This window comes from Macaca thibetana, chromosome X (assembly GCF_024542745.1).
Source record: "Macaca thibetana thibetana isolate TM-01 chromosome X, ASM2454274v1, whole genome shotgun sequence".
In the NCBI taxonomy this organism is placed as follows: domain Eukaryota; kingdom Metazoa; phylum Chordata; class Mammalia; order Primates; family Cercopithecidae; genus Macaca; species Macaca thibetana.
In genome coordinates, this window is record NC_065598.1 from 16,208,328 (window position 1) to 16,223,813 (window position 15,486).

The 15,486-nt window shown below is 44.0% G+C and overlaps 1 protein-coding gene across 2 annotated transcripts in view; it reads right to left on the reverse strand.

Moving 5' to 3' along the window:
• Nucleotides 1-15,486, reverse strand: part of CTPS2 (CTP synthase 2) — a 122,541-nt gene that overhangs the window by 36,774 nt on the left and 70,281 nt on the right. For both annotated transcript variants that reach the window (XM_050777635.1, XM_050777634.1), the window contains exon 14: nt 10,513-10,609. In XM_050777635.1, the coding sequence (XP_050633592.1) occupies nt 10,513-10,609 (97 nt within the window). The remainder of the gene's footprint in view (nt 1-10,512; nt 10,610-15,486) is intronic.

Below are 15,486 nucleotides of genomic sequence, written 5' to 3' on the forward strand. Positions count from 1 at the left end.
CTCGGCCTCCCAAAGTGCTGGGATTACAGGCGTGAGCCACCACACCCCACCTTTCATCACTTTTATTTCATTTGTTTTCCATTTAGTATTCTTATCTCGTTCTTGGCATCTCTTTTCTTAGATCTTATGCATTGACAGGTGGGGAGCTAGCAGCCAAGAAAGACAGAATAGAAAGAACCTTGCAAGAGCAAGGGGAAGTCTCTTCTTCCCTCCCACTCCCCTAGCGGGGCCTCATTCTTAATGCCAGGTCACTAACTGACGTTTGCCCCGAGCTTTGAGAAGATCACAGGTCCATGCTCTCAAACATCAGCCACACTTAAACAGTGCCTTTTCTGCGCCAGGCACTGTTCTAAGGGCTCCGCATATCATTTATTTAACCCTCACAAGAACCCCATGAGGCCGGCGCTCTTCTCTCTGTCTTTCAAATGCAGAAACTGAGGCGTGGTGAGGGTAAGTAGCTCCACACAGCCAGAGACTGAGAGCTGAGGCCCAAGGGGCCTCCGGTGATCAGAGGCTTCAGGCGCTGGGCTCTTAACCACTCCACTAGTTCCCTTCGGTGAAGTGATAAGGACAAGTGCTTGTCTAGAGAGGGGGCAGCAATGCCATCTGTTGTTAGGATGAAAGGTGCTATGTCCCAGACCTATGAACCTCCATATTAACAAACACGCTTTAGCGAATGGTTTCCCCAGTAAAAGGCAAGAAGCAGTAAGAAGACAGCCACCCTGCAGTGTGGACCTGGGCTCTGGGGACAGGCAGGGAGGCTCGCCAAGTGGTATGCAGCTCTCACGAAACCCTGCCACGCTCCTCTGGAATTTGTGTCTCAGCACAATGACAAATTACCATGGCATGGACTCTCAGGGTTCCTAAATCCCTGGCGACCTCTTTTAAATTGTTATGTAAATTACCTCATTAACTCAGTCGAGGATTTTTTTTAACATGGTTTTTCTTTTTTTTTTTTTCCCTGCTCTAATGTTTCACGAATGTTCAGTGTTGGTTTTGGTTTTATTTTTCAAATTTCCTAATCTAATCACACCAGGAGCCAGAAGCTGTTTTTCCACATCAGTGCTTCGATAAGAGACAAGAAAGCCAAAGCCATTTTTCTAGCCCCTGAAAACTTCTCCCCATTTCTTTCAGCTCTTTCACATTTTAGATTTAACCACTCTGCATTTGCAATGCCATAAACTGTACCGGGACTCCCAGCACTGGGTCTCAATATCTTTTTAACCGGCCTCGTGCCTCTGTTCTTTCCAAACAAAACCCTTTTGCCCTTACATTAAAGCAGAACTGGTCGTTTTAGTCAAGTTCTTCTTTAATACAAGGAAATGCAGAGAAGGTCCGTGAAAGGAACGAAGCCTTTTCTGAAAGCATTCCATTTCCACTTGCCGGGTCCGGAAGGCTTCACTGGTGTCTTGTATCCCAGAGTCGTGTCATGCTCCTGCCAGCATCAACCTGAGGAGCTCTCCCTGGCCTCCTCTGCCAGCTGTCATCTGCCTGCATCAAACCTCACTGTCCCCATGTCATCTGCTCTGAGGATGAGGGCCAGCTTCACAGAACTCTGGAAATCACCAGGTCCTGGTCTCCAGTTGTATAAACTGCACTGCCCTGGGCTCCTCATTCCTTCAAGTTTGTTGTGTTGCATTCTCTCTTTTTTTTTTTTTTTTTTTTTTTTTTTTTTTGAGATGGAGTTTCACTCTTGTTGGCCAGGCTGGAGTGCAATAGCGCAATATTGGCTCACTGCAACCTCTGCCTCCCGGGTTCCAGCGATTCTCTTGCCTCGCTGGGATTACAGGCATGCGCCACCACACTTGGCTAATTTTGTATTTTTAGTAGAGACTGGGTTTCTCCATGTAAGTCAGGCTGGTCTCAAACCCCCGACCTCAGGTGATCCGCCAACCTCGGCCTCCCAAAGTGCTGGGATTACAGGCGTAAGCCAACGCGCCCGGCCCTACGTTGTGTTGCATTCTTAACTGGACCAGATACACCTCCCTATAGGGAGCCCACAGTACAACCCCATGCTCAAGGCCCACCTCTTCCCTCCTCTCTCTCCTGGAGCCTGTGGGCCTTCTCTGCGCCCTTCCACCTCGTGGCATTCCCCTGCTTCTAAGGGCAAGTGCTCCCTAACTGTTTGGGTGCTGGTTTGGAGGGCATAGAGAATCTGGGAGCTTTAAATTAGGTTGATGGCTGGACAAAATGAAGAAGAACATTTCATGCCACGTGAAAATGATATGAAATCAACTTCTGGCACCCATAAATAAAACTCTGTTGGGACACAGCCATGCTCATTCACTCACATATTTGTCTGTAGCTGCTTTCACACCACAATGGCTGCAAAGCCAAAAATATTTACTATCTGGTCCCTTATTGAAAAAGTGTACCAAAGGCCATTGAGGATCTCTTGAGGCCAAGAATTTGAGACCAGCCTGGGCAACAAAGAGATCCCATCTCTACAAAAATTTGAGGCCGGGCGCAGTGGCTCATGCCTGTAATCTCAGCACTTCAGGAGGCTGAGGCGAGTGGATCACCTGAGGTCAGAAGTTCGAGACCAGCCTGACCAATATGGTGAACCCGTCTCTACTAAAAATACAAAAATTAGCCAGGCATGGTGGCAGGCGCCTGTAGTGCCAGCTACTTGGGAGGCTGAGATAGGAGAATTGCTTGAACCCAGGAGGCAGAGGTTGCAGTGAGCCGAGATCATGCCACTGCACTCCAGCCTGGGCAACAGAGAAAGACTCCATCTCCAAAAAAAAAAAAAAAAATTAGAAATTAGCCAGGCGTGGTGGCATGTGGCTGTAGTCCCAGCTACTTAGGAGGCTGAGGCAGGAGGACTACTTGGGTCTAGGAGGTCGAGGCTGCAGCAAGTTACGATCACACCACTGCACTTCAGCCTGGACAACAGAGCAAAATCCTGTCTCTAAAATAAAGAAATAAATAAATAAGTTTGGGGCTAGCATTCCTACTAAATGCACACACACCAGATTGTGCAGTATTCAAACACATGAGCTGAAATGGTCTGAAAAACATGTTCTTTCTAGCAGGTGGCAATGTGGTTTGGAAACCACACTCAACACAGACAAAGTCTTGCCTCCCTCGCTGGATGTCTTGGCAACACATCTGGGACTTGACCAAGCAAATTAAGGCCAAGGTCTTGTAATATTTTAGAGACACTATCAAGTTGTTGACCATCCCTGAATGAGCTCTGAACCTTGTCTGAATTTCTTTGTGCTTTATTATGTTCCCATCTCTTGTGCTCTCAGTTGAGAGCCACAAGCAAAACAATAAAGTTTATTTTCGGAGTCTTAAAACCATCTAATAACTTAGTTCCTCAGTGTTCCCCCGGCTCCCCTCTCACCTGAGACTGATCCCTCCATCTCTAGCCACTCCTCATTCTGTATTTCTTACTTTTCAAAGCACCCCACTTAAGACTTACCCACACTGTGCCGCTTCTCCCTGCTTTTCAAAAATCGTCTAATGAGTTAATTAATCGGCTAATAGCATCACTACAAGGAGACAAGCCCTACTATCTAACTTTCCAGATAGTATAAGCTTTTTTAAGGCCAGACACAGTGACTCATGCCTGTAATCCCACCACTTTGGGAGGCTAAGGCAGGAGGATTGCTTGAGGCCAGGAGTTAAAGACCAGCCTGGGCAACAAAGAGAAACCCTTTGTTTAGAAATAGAGATTTTTTTACATTAAAATTTTTTTAAAAAAGGAAAAAAATTAGTTTTTTAAAAATCAAGATACAATTTACATGCAATAAAATATACAGACCTGAAGGGTAGAGCATCAAGGAGTCTAACAATTGTGTATTTCAAGAGTTACCTTTTTCTTTCTTTCTTTTTTTTTTTTTGAGACAGTCTCTCTCTGCCACCCAGGCTGAAATGCAGTGGTGCGATCTCTGCTCACTGCAACCTCCGCCTCCCGGGTTCAAACTATTCTCCTGCCTCCACCTCTTGAGTAGCTGGGACTACAGGTGTGTAACACCATGCCTAGCTAATTTTTGTATTTTTAGTAGAGACAAGGTTTCACTATGATGGCCAGGCTGGTCTCAAACTCCTGACCTCAAGTGATCCAGCCACCTTGGCCTCCCAAAGTGCTGGGATTACAGGCATGAGCCACCATGCCTGGCCAAGAGTTACATTTTGGAGAGTGATTATAACACTAGACGGTGGAGCCAGGACAGCATGTTTTATTAGAAGACTAGAAAATAACATGGGAAGAGTGTCCCAGCCCTAGTTCTGACTCTCCCAACTGTGTGCCACTTCATTTCTCAGTCCTCCATTTCCTCAGCTGAAAAATAAAGAGGTTAGATCAACTGGCTTCTGAAAGCCCCCTTAGTCCTATTCTCTGTCATGAAATAGGATATGTATGCAAGCCAGTAGAGAAGTGGGGAGATGATGTCCTTCAACTCTGCCTAGGATGGGAGTAGCTCACTGCCTCATCTGTGGAGTTCATTCAACATGCAGTTCTTTTTCTTTTCTTTTCTTTTCTTTTTGAGACAGGGCCTTGCTCTGTTGCCCAGACTGGAGTGCAGTGGTACAATCATGGCTCATTGCAGCCTCAACTCCCTGGGCTCAAGCAATCCTCCTGCCTCAGCCTCCTGAGTAGCTGGGACTACAGGTGTGTGCCACCACACCTGGCTGATTTTTTAAAATTTTTTTGTAGAGACAGAGTCTCACTATGTTGCCCAGGCTGAAAGGTTCTTGTTTAGACCAGGATTCAGCAGACTATGGACCAGCCTACAGTCACAGGATCCCCCTGACTGTTTCTGTTTGGCCCTTGAACTAAGAATGGTTTTTACACTTTAAATTGGTTGAAAAAATTAAATCAAACAATAATATTTCATGCCACATGAAAATGATATGGAATCAACTTTCAGCGCCCATAGATAAAGTTTTGTTGGGACACAGCCGTGCTCATTCAGTCACATATTTGCCTCTAGCTGTTTTCACACCACAATGGCTACAAAGCCAAAAATTACTATCTGCCCCTTTATTGAAAAAGTTTACCAACCCATAGTTAAGTCCTAATAAAGACTTCAGACCTGGGCACTATACACACAAGTAAATCAACATTTGAGGTAGCAAACGTTTTCACTTTGTAGCAATGAACAGAAATAGGGCTCTTTTTGTTCCTGCTGATAGAGCAAGAAGAAAAATAATCCTACCAAAAAGACTAGGGAAAGCAGAAACACAAGTACAGCGATTGTCATTATGACCTTGCTCAGCCCTTCTTTCCAACAATCTTGCAGAATTATCAGTCATAAAAGTGTTCATACCCTTTGACCTAATAATCCAACTCCTGGAAATCTATCCTAAGGAAATATTCAAAAGAACGAAAACACTGTGTCAAGATGTTCAATTCAGCATTTTTCTAACAAAATGCCAGAAACCATGTGAAGTGTTTATCAGTAGGAAATGAATCAGCAGAATATGATTCCTTAACGCAATTAGATACTATATGCACAGATCATAGACAGGAAGACCAGATATAGGAAAAAGTGATACTACCAGAAAAGACTATATAAAAACTAATCTTGATGAAGTCTGGAAAAGACCATGGATATGCAATTAATACTCAGGTAGAGGATTATAGATAATACAGTTTAGAAAAACATCTTCTTTCTTTTTTAATTCACAAATAATAATTGTACATATTTATGGGGCACATAGTCATGTTTCAATACATATAATGTATAGTGATCAAATCAGGATAATTATTTTGAATCCTTTAACAAATCTCTCCCTCTTCCTCAAAAATGTCTCATTTCTATGGACCCTTGAATCAGCTTTGATAATTCTACACACACTATCATTAGCCCTTTTATAGGAAAAGGACTTTGCAGAGGAAGACAACACACAGAACACAGGAAGGGAATTTCTAGGAACACGCTGCTTATAAACAGGGCAAATAATTACCAGTACTTTTGTCCAAATCAATTCAAACCTATAATCTCCACTTCAGAAAAAGTGAATTCATAGTTTTCATAACCCTTAAGGAATTAACAGGTGATTAAGAAAAAAAGAGGAATTGTTCTTGAATGTAAAAATTAGGCTCGGCTGGGCGTGGTAGCTCACACCCATAATCCCAGCACCTTGGGAGGCCGAGGCAGAAGGATCACCCGAAGTCAGGAATTCAAGACTAGCCTGGCCACCTCAAATAAAACATAAAAAATTAGCCAGGCATAGTAGCGCGCACCTGTAATCTCAGCTACTGGAGAGGCTGAGGCAGGAGAATCACTCGAACCTGGGAGGCGGAGGTTGCAGTGAGCCAAGATGGTGTCACTGCACTCCAGCCTGGGCGACAAGAGCGAAATTCTGTCTCAAAAAGAAAAAAAAAAAATAGGCTGACTCTAGTCATCCATCCACTGTGGCTATCAATATCTTTAGGCTGTGATCCTATTTCAAGGCATTGTTTTTTACTAGAGAACTCTTTACTTTCCTGTTTTTCTATTTAATCCAATCATTGTAACTCCTGGCCTATAAGTCAAATTTAAATGAAAAAATGAATAGCATTTAAATGCTTTCTATCAAAATTGTTCATTGTTTTCACAGGCAATGTAGGCAAATGTATTTTGTTCATAGCATTCTTGCAAAAATGTGCTGACTTAGAAAAAAGCCTACAAAAGAAACGTGCCAATAGGGGATGGGGGACTCCTCCAAAAGAAACGTGCCAGCTTATAAAAACATAAATAAATACATAAAATTCTACAAAAGAAATATGTTGACTAGGAGAAAAAAAGGTCCATAAAACACTATCGGCCGGGCACAGTGGCTCATGCCTGTAATCTCAGCACTTTGGGAGGCCAAGGCAGGCAGATCACTTGAGGTTGGGGGTTCAAAACCAGCCTGACCAACATGAAGAAACCCCGTCTCCACTAAAAATACACAAAATTAGCCGGGCGTGGTGGCGCATGCCTGTAATCTCAGCTACTTGGGAGGCTGAGGCAGAAGAATCACTTGAACCTGGGCGACGGAGGTTGCGGTGAGCCGAGATCGTACCACTGCACTCAAGCCTGGGCAACAAGAGTGAAACTCCGTCTCAAAAAACAAAAGAAAACCAAAAAACAACCACTATCATGCTATATGTTTTGATATTTTTATGCTACTCAGTAGAGCCTCGCACAGTGGTCACATTCTTATCTCTGGCATGGCCTTTTTTGGAGACCTGTGGAAGACAGTGCTGCACAAGGGTGAGGACACAAGTTCATGTATCACATGCTTCTTGGAAACTATGAAGCACAACTTAAATTTAAGGCAACATAATTTTCTTTCCCTTTAGAAAAAGAACTTTTTAAAAAATTAAGGAGAAAAAATTAAAGAAATTGTTGCCTGGAAACAACCCAAATGTCCAGCAGCTGATGAATGGATAAACAAAATGCGGTCTATCCATACAATGGAATATTATTTGGCATTAAAAGGAATGAAGTAGTGATACATGCTACAATGTGGATGCAGCAAAAAAACATTACGCTAAAAGAAAGAAGACAGACCAGGCATGGTGGCTCACGCCTGTAATCCCAGGACTTCGGGAGGCCAAGGTGGGCAGATCGCCTGAGATCAGGACTTCGAGACCAGCGTGGCTAACGAAACCCCGTCCTACTAAAAATACAAAAGTTAGCCAGGCATGCTAGTGGGTGTCTGTAATCCCGGCTACTCGGGAGGTTGAGGCAGGAGAATCGCTTAAACCTGGGAGGTGGAGGTTGCAGTGAGCCGAGATCGCGCCACTGCACTCCAACCTGGGCGAAAGAGTGAAGCTATCTCAAAAAAAGAAAAAAGGGCCGGGCGCGGTGGCTCAAGCCTGTAATCCCAGCACTTTGGGAGGCCGAGACGGGTGGATCACGAGGTCAGGAGATCGAGACCATCCTGGCTAACACGGTGAAACCCCGTCTCTACTAAAAAATACAAAAAACTAGCCGGGCGAGGTGGCGGGCGCCTGTAGTCCCAGCTACTCGGGAGGCTGAGGCAGAAGAATGGCGTGAACCCGGGAGGCAGAGCTTGCAGTGAGCTGAGATCCGGCCACTGCACTCCAGCCTGGGCGACAGAGTGAAACTCCGTCTCAAAAATAAATAAATAAATAAATAAATAAAATAAAAAAAGAAAAAAGAAAGAAAGAAGCCAGACACAAAAGACCACAAATCATATGGTTCCATTTACATGAAATGTCCATAATGGGCAAGCCTATAGACAGAAAGTAGATTAGTGGTTGCCAGGGGCTGGCGGGGAGTAGGGTTGGTGACAGCTAACGGGTACAGGGTTTCTACAGGAGGTGATGAAAATGTCCTAAAATTGCGGTGATGGTTGCACAACTCTGAATGCACTAAAAAAAATCAGTGAATTGGGCTGGGTGCGGTGGCTCACGCCTGTAATCCCAGGACTTTGGAAGGCCGAGGCAGACAGATCACGAGGTCAGGAGATCAAGACTATCCTTGCTAAGACGATGAAACTCCGTTTCTACTAAAAATACAAAAAAAAAGTCGGCAGGTGCCTGTAGTCCCAGCTACTTGGGAGGCTGAGGCAGGAGAATGGCGTGAACCTGGGAGGCGGAGATTGCAGTGAGCCGAGATTGCGCCACTGCACTCCAGCCTGGGCGACAGAGCGAGACTCCATCTCAAAAAAAAAAAAAAAAAAAAAAAAAATCAGTGAATTGTACACTACTAATAGATGAATTATATCTCAGTAAAGTTGTTTTCAAAATTTTTCAAAACAAGCTTTGGTGCTGTGTTTAAGATTCATAAAAATAATCAAATCATCAATATTTTTATGTCTACTGTGAAGAAAAACAAATTCTATTTTTTAAATTGAGACAGAGTCTCACTATGTTGCCCAGCCTGGTCTCCGACTCCTGGGTTCAAGCAATCCTCCCACCTCAGCCTCCCAAGCAGCTGGGACTACAGGCACATTACACCACATCCAGCACTAAGAAAAACAAATCTTTTTTACCGGCTGGAGTGCAGTAGCACCATCATGGCTCACTGCAGACTCAACCTCCTGGGCTCAGGGGATCGTCCCGCTTCAGCCTCCCCAGTGGCTGGGACCACAGGCATGAGCCACCATGCCAGGCTAATTTTTGTAATTTTTGTAGACGCAGTGTCTCCCCATGCTGCCCAGGCTGGTCTTGAATTCCTGGGCTCAAGCAATCTGCTTGCCTCAGCCTCCCAAAGTGCTGGTGTGAGCCACTGCGACTGGCTAAGAAAAATCTTAAATCAGACTTATATCTATCAAATTTTTAACTATATTGAGTACAATGCTCTTTTTAAAAAGTTAGTACAATTATCAGTGAATCTTTCTCAATAGATACAATTTTAGGACATTAATTTTTCACTAACCATTTTTTGTCACGTAGGCAATTATTTGAACAAAGTTTCATAGTATCTGAAGACACCTGAAAGCTACAGAATTGCTAACACTCATGAAGAAAAAAAATTCTTATATAGTATTTGTAAGGAAAAATGTTAGCGACTTAGAGAACAATGGCTTTTTATGCAAAGAAAGGAGGAAACTGTATTCACTTTGAAGCCTTTCATTTTTAAATTTCATTCTGGCTGGGAAGCTTTCTATTCCTTAGAAGGTTTATATTCATCTTTAAAGGAGAAGCTCATATTTCTGATCTTACTCTTTCTTGAGTTAAGAAGGCATTTTCTAAAGAATTCTTATAACTTCACAGGATTCTAAGGGATTCTTATAATTTCACGAAAATGACACTGAACACTCACAATTCCTGAGCATCCGGTCCCCTTAGCAATCTGCCTTCCCCTTTTGTCACATTTCTTCCGCTTGTTTTGAGGCCCTAGGAGGGCAGGGCTGGTATCTGTCCTGGTCACTATTATATCTGCACATGGCACAGAGTGGGCACTCAAGATACATTTATTAAATTGAATTAAAGGCTTTGGTTTGTTTTAAACAGTAAGTTATTCTTATGTAATATGCTAATTTATGAAAACAGTTCCACAGAAATTAGAATTAACCTTTCGGGGAGTGGAAAGATCAGCAAATATCAAATGGCAAGCCATCTCCCCACACTGGGGCTGCCAGGGAACAGAGAAATATGCTTCTGAGATGCACAACTGCCCTCCTGCTTCGAAGTTCATTTGTGAGTCACTAAGACCAGGTAAACAGACATTAAACAGGGAACCGGTTCAAATATAAAGGAGAGAACTATGGATTCAAAAGAACTGAGTGTGAATCAGGGCTCTCTCTCCCAGTCCAAGTTCATCTCCAGGAGCATCGGTAACTCACAAAACAGCCCAATGAACAGGTAGTCATGCAGATCAAATGCGGAGGGGCATTCAGTGTGTTCTACTGAGGCCAGCCCAAGGGACAAGCTTACTAGGGAGAGGAATGCCCAGAGCAGAGGGTCAGTGAGGGTAAGGGAGACGGGAAGAGGGAGAATCAGGGCCCTCCAAGGATGCTGGAAGGGGCAGGGGTGAGTCTCCACCACCCAGAGTGTGGGGCACCTGTAGTCACATGAGCGACATCCGACGTCTTGTAAAATAAACAACATGGGAAACTTACTTAATATTGAATTTTCAGTTTTGAAAACAGTTCTTCTTATTCCCAGTCTCATTGTTCCTCCCAAATTGCCAGGGTTGTGCTCAGGCATATCAATCACCTTAGAAAACAAAACAAGTCCATTGCCATCTTGTAAAAATGTCATTTCCCAAATTTCAAGCTTTACTTTTAAAGGAATGATCATTGGGTAAGCACGGTCCCTAAACTATAACATTTGATCAGTCTTTCCAATGATCATGTTCAAATACAGGCATGATGTAGACACACCGCACATTGTACTTCCTTTCCATCTGCTTCTCATCTTTCATTTAAATCACTTACAAATAATGTATCGGGAGCATCTTGATGATGTCCCTCCTGCCATTACTCAACTGTCAGTTCCAAGTAGTCCTTCCACTTCAATATCTAGATTGCTGAGGCCTCCCACATCAGTGTTCACATCTTTCGTGATAACCCTCTTCCCACTGACCAGTGCATTCCCTAAAGATTTTCCATAAGCAAATCTATCAGTATTTGTACTGTGGAAAGGTATATCAAAAGAACCTATTTATAGAAAACCATTAGAGAGATTCCAAAAAAGAAAAAGAAAGAGAGAAAGAGAAAGAAAGAAAGAAAGAAAGAAAGAAAGAAAGAAAGAAAGAAAGAAAGAAAGAAAGAAAGAAAGGAAGGGCCGGGCGCGGTGGCTCAAGCCTGTAATCCCAGCACTTTGGGAGGCCGAGACGGGCGGATCACGAGGTCAGGAGATCAAGACCATCCTGGCTAACACGGTGAAACCCTGTCTCTACTAAAAAATACAAAAAACTAGCCGGGCGAGGTGGCGGGCGCCTGTAGTCCCAGCTACTCGGGAGGCTGAGGCAGGAGAATGGCGTAAACTTGGGCGGCGGAGCTTGCCATGAGCTGAGATCCGGCCACTGCACTCCAGCCTGGGCGACAGAGCGAGACTCCATCTCAAAAAAAAAAAAAAAAAGAAAAGAAAGAAAGAAGGGAGGGAGGGAGGGAGGGAGGGAGGAAGGAAGGAAGGAAGGAAGGAAGGAAGGAAGGAAGGAAGGAAGGAAGGAAGGAAGATGAGACAAAAGAGAAGAAAAGGATAGGAAAAGAAAAAAGAAAAAGTAGTATCATCCAGTCTAGCACACTCTGTGGGTCAGAAACTTAAGTGGCATCCTTGATCGCTCCCTCTCCCTCAGAGCCACTCTGTCAAGTCCTGTGGATTCACCCCCTCCAAAATTACCGTATCCATCCACTTCTCTCCAGCCCTCCCCCAGGCTACAGCAATGGCTCACTGACTGGCCACTCAACATTCCCATGGCCCCAGCACACCCTGCCTACTACAGGCAGAGTGGTCTATTCACACAGCAAATCTTAGTGCGGCATTTTTTCTTGCTTGAAACCCTTGATCTCATGGTATCGGACCAGCCTAACCCTCCAGCCTTATCTTAGATTCCCTGCCCCTCTCATCCTGAGAGCTGGTTCTTTGAGTTTTTCAACTGCATCTCCTTTCTTCCTGCCATGGCGACTTGGCACATGCTGTGCCTTCTGCCTGGACAATCTCTTCCCATTCCTCAAATGAAACCATCCTTAACCCTGAAATCTTAGCTCAACTATCCAACATCAGCCATTCCAGGAGCTAGTATTTCTGGGAACCGTAGCCGAGTCAGGGTCCTCTATCTGTGCCCTCACAGAACGAGGTTCTTCCCCATCCCTGCCCTTCTCTCAGTTTGTGTCTGGCGAGTGCTTTGTGGGAGAGACAGTCAATCTTTGAGAGCCGGAGTGGCTTTATGTTTATGATCGCAATCACACCGCAGAAATTGAGAAACAGGTGATTTTTATGAAAAGCTTGTCTCATAATTCATCCGTTTTCTCCATTCTGTTCACTATGATCTCATGGTTTCATTTCATCTTCTTTTCTAAAGTTGTTAGAACAGACTACAGTTGGGTGAGTCAACCTGTTCTAATGGAATTGCTTGAGCTTCTCTCTCATAAAACCTTTCATTTGTTGTTGTTGTTGTTGTTTCCATACCGTAATTGCTACATATTGCTCTACAGGAATCTTTGACAACTGGAATTTTCTGAGGTAAAAAATTCCCAAGAAAATGTCTGATCTTATCAGTGCCCCAGAACTTTCCGAGCCATCTGAACCCAGTGTCCCAAGCTTGCTCCAAGAGTTACTTCAGGGAAAGGGTGGAGAAGAAACTTGATGACCTCCCTTGTTAGATGGAGTGCTCAATTCTCAAGTGCTCTTGGCCTTGGCATCTTGTTCCTATCTTTGGTTGGCTAATTATGGCTAGGTTAAGTATTACTGGGGTGAGGTGAGAGAGGGCATTCGCTTCTGGCTGATGAAGCTGAGTTGCACATAGATGCCTGGCCTCTCTATGTATTCTCTAAATCAGGTAAGACTGCACTACCTGCCACAGATTCAGAAGTCCTACGTGTATTCAGAGCCTTAACTTCCATTTAAGTTTCAGACAACCTGAACCATCCAGGCAGACTACAGAGATAACCTCCCCTAATTTCTTGATAGAAGTGCACTATGACTCTTCAGTCTACCCTTCCTCACTGTGTTGGGTTCCAATACCCAAGAAGAGTCTTTACATGTAGTTTGTTCAGTTACTGGCAAGGTTGGTATTCAAGAAATATTCTGGTGTAAAGCATTGAGATTAGAGTAAAATTAGCCAACTAAGAACAGGAGGCCAGGTGCAGTGGCTCATGCCTGCAATCCCAACACTTTGGGAGACCAAGGCAGACAGATCACCTGAGCCAGAAGTTCAAGACCAGCCTGGACAACATGGTCTCTACAAAAAAATACAAAAATTAGCTGGGTGTGGTGACACAGGCTGCAGTCCCAGCTATTCAGGAGGCTGAGGTGGAAAGATTGCTTGAGCCTAGGAGGTGGAGGTTGCAGTGAGCTATGATCACACCACTGCACTCCAGCCTGGGCAACAAAGCAAGACCTTGTCTCAAAAATGTGAAGAAAAAGAACAGGAAACCTGCCTTACTGCTTACTTGGGATGAACTTGACAAGCACTTTAAGACCAGAAAATATTTCCAAAAGTCAAGTGTAGGGGGTTGGGAGGTGGGAGGTGGGGAGAGAAGGAAAATGCAGTAGGCATAGGGGCTGCCTAAGAGCATTAAAAACTCCTTGAACAAAGTGAGAGAAGTCTAAAAAGTCCTCAAAGAATACTATGAGATTATTTAGCAACATGGAGACAAACACTAGGAGAAACAGCCAGAAGAAGCTAAAGAGTGGTAGAGAGGGAGTGAGGATTAATGACTTTGTCATTATAGACTTCTCAGAACTGTTGGCTTTTTAAACTTTGCACATAGTATTTTACCAATGAAAATACAAGTTTAAGTCATCAAGAGTAAAATGTAGTATTTAGGCCTTACACTAGGGTATTAGTTCACATTATCCCTGGTGTTTTCAGAAGTAATAAACACGACCTTCTCCTGAAATGATAGCACAGAAAGAAAATCCAAGGTATAAACGCCACTGTGATCCTCTGATTAAAACATGCTAGCATAGGAACCATTGGAGAAGGCAAAAAAATGCTAGAGAAGAGGTGGGAAGCAGGTGAAAATAGGTCTCCAGTACCAAATGTTGCCCTGAACATCAGTGAAAGGAGAAAAGCAGGGAGAGAATTGACAGGCAAGTCACTGATGGAGTAAGGGGACAGGAGGGTTCTGTGTGGACCTAGCTTAGGAGGTCTCATCTGGGAATCACCATTGCATACTCAGGCAAAGAAGAACACCGCCAGGCACCAGCTGGTGGAACCCCAACACTCAGGAAGGGGAAGGTCAGGGGAGGGCAGAGACTATGGTGTCCAAGCCTGACACACCAGCTGTCTTGCAGAGTTATCAGATGATCCTACAAGCTAGATCCTACAAGATGATGATGGGTGGCTGCCTCTTGGGTTATAAGCAACCTGATTCAGCAGCAAAAATTAACAAAAATGTCTTTCTTCCCTGCATTCCTTCCACTAAAACCCTGAGAGACAGAAGAACATCACAGTTTCAAAACATACCTATTTTATCAATACTGGGGTGGTTAAAGAAATAATCTCAAATATGCTTTAGATTTAACACCAACATTTCCAAAATACTCTAGATCTAGATGCATCTGAAAGGAAAACGCATCTTCCGTTGCAAAAGGATTGCCTTTGCTTCCTCTAATTCAGCCTAAATACTGGCTGTCATCTGATCCCCAGATCTGCCCTCTCTTGGAACTGAGCCATATAGCACAAAAAAAATAAGAAAGGATCAATATGCGATAAGGCTTCAGGAGATGTAAAAGCAGCATGTAAGGATAAATATGGCACTAATTAACCTTTACCGATGTTTTCTGCAGCCCGTAATAAAAGTGTAATGAGTTCAAGACTTTACAGCATCCCAAGTGCCTTAAACAACAAAGTCTACAGGAGTGAGGTTCTCTTAGCAACAGTGAAATTCCTGACGGGACCTACCTGACCTCCCCTGGTAAGCTCGGCTTTCCTCTTGTTCCTTATCTTTGAATATTTCACCTGGAGACAAAGGGAAAGCCACTCACCAGCAGCTATTTCTATTTCCAGACTCTTAGGCAACACACAGCAATTTCCTCTAGCATTTTTCCTTTCCATTTTGTAGCATCGGGGTTTCATCATGTTGCCCAGGCTGGTCTTGAATTCCTGGGTTGAAGCAATCCGCCCGCCTTGGCCTCCCAAAGTGCTGGAATTATAGGCATGAGCCACCACGCCTGGCCTCCTGTAGTATTCTTTACAAGTATTCTCCAACTCATTCCTTTCCTACTACTCATTAGGTTTTCAAGCCTGATTCTGATTTTGATTGTAAGTCATATCCAAGCTGTACATAAAGTATCAAGCAGTTTTACATCAGCATTACTTTCCCTAATGTTGGGTTACACTGCTAGCTCCAGCAGCCTCCATCCCTACAGACTAAACCTAAACTCTTCTGGGTGGCTCTCAGGTCCTACCTCACACAGGAGCC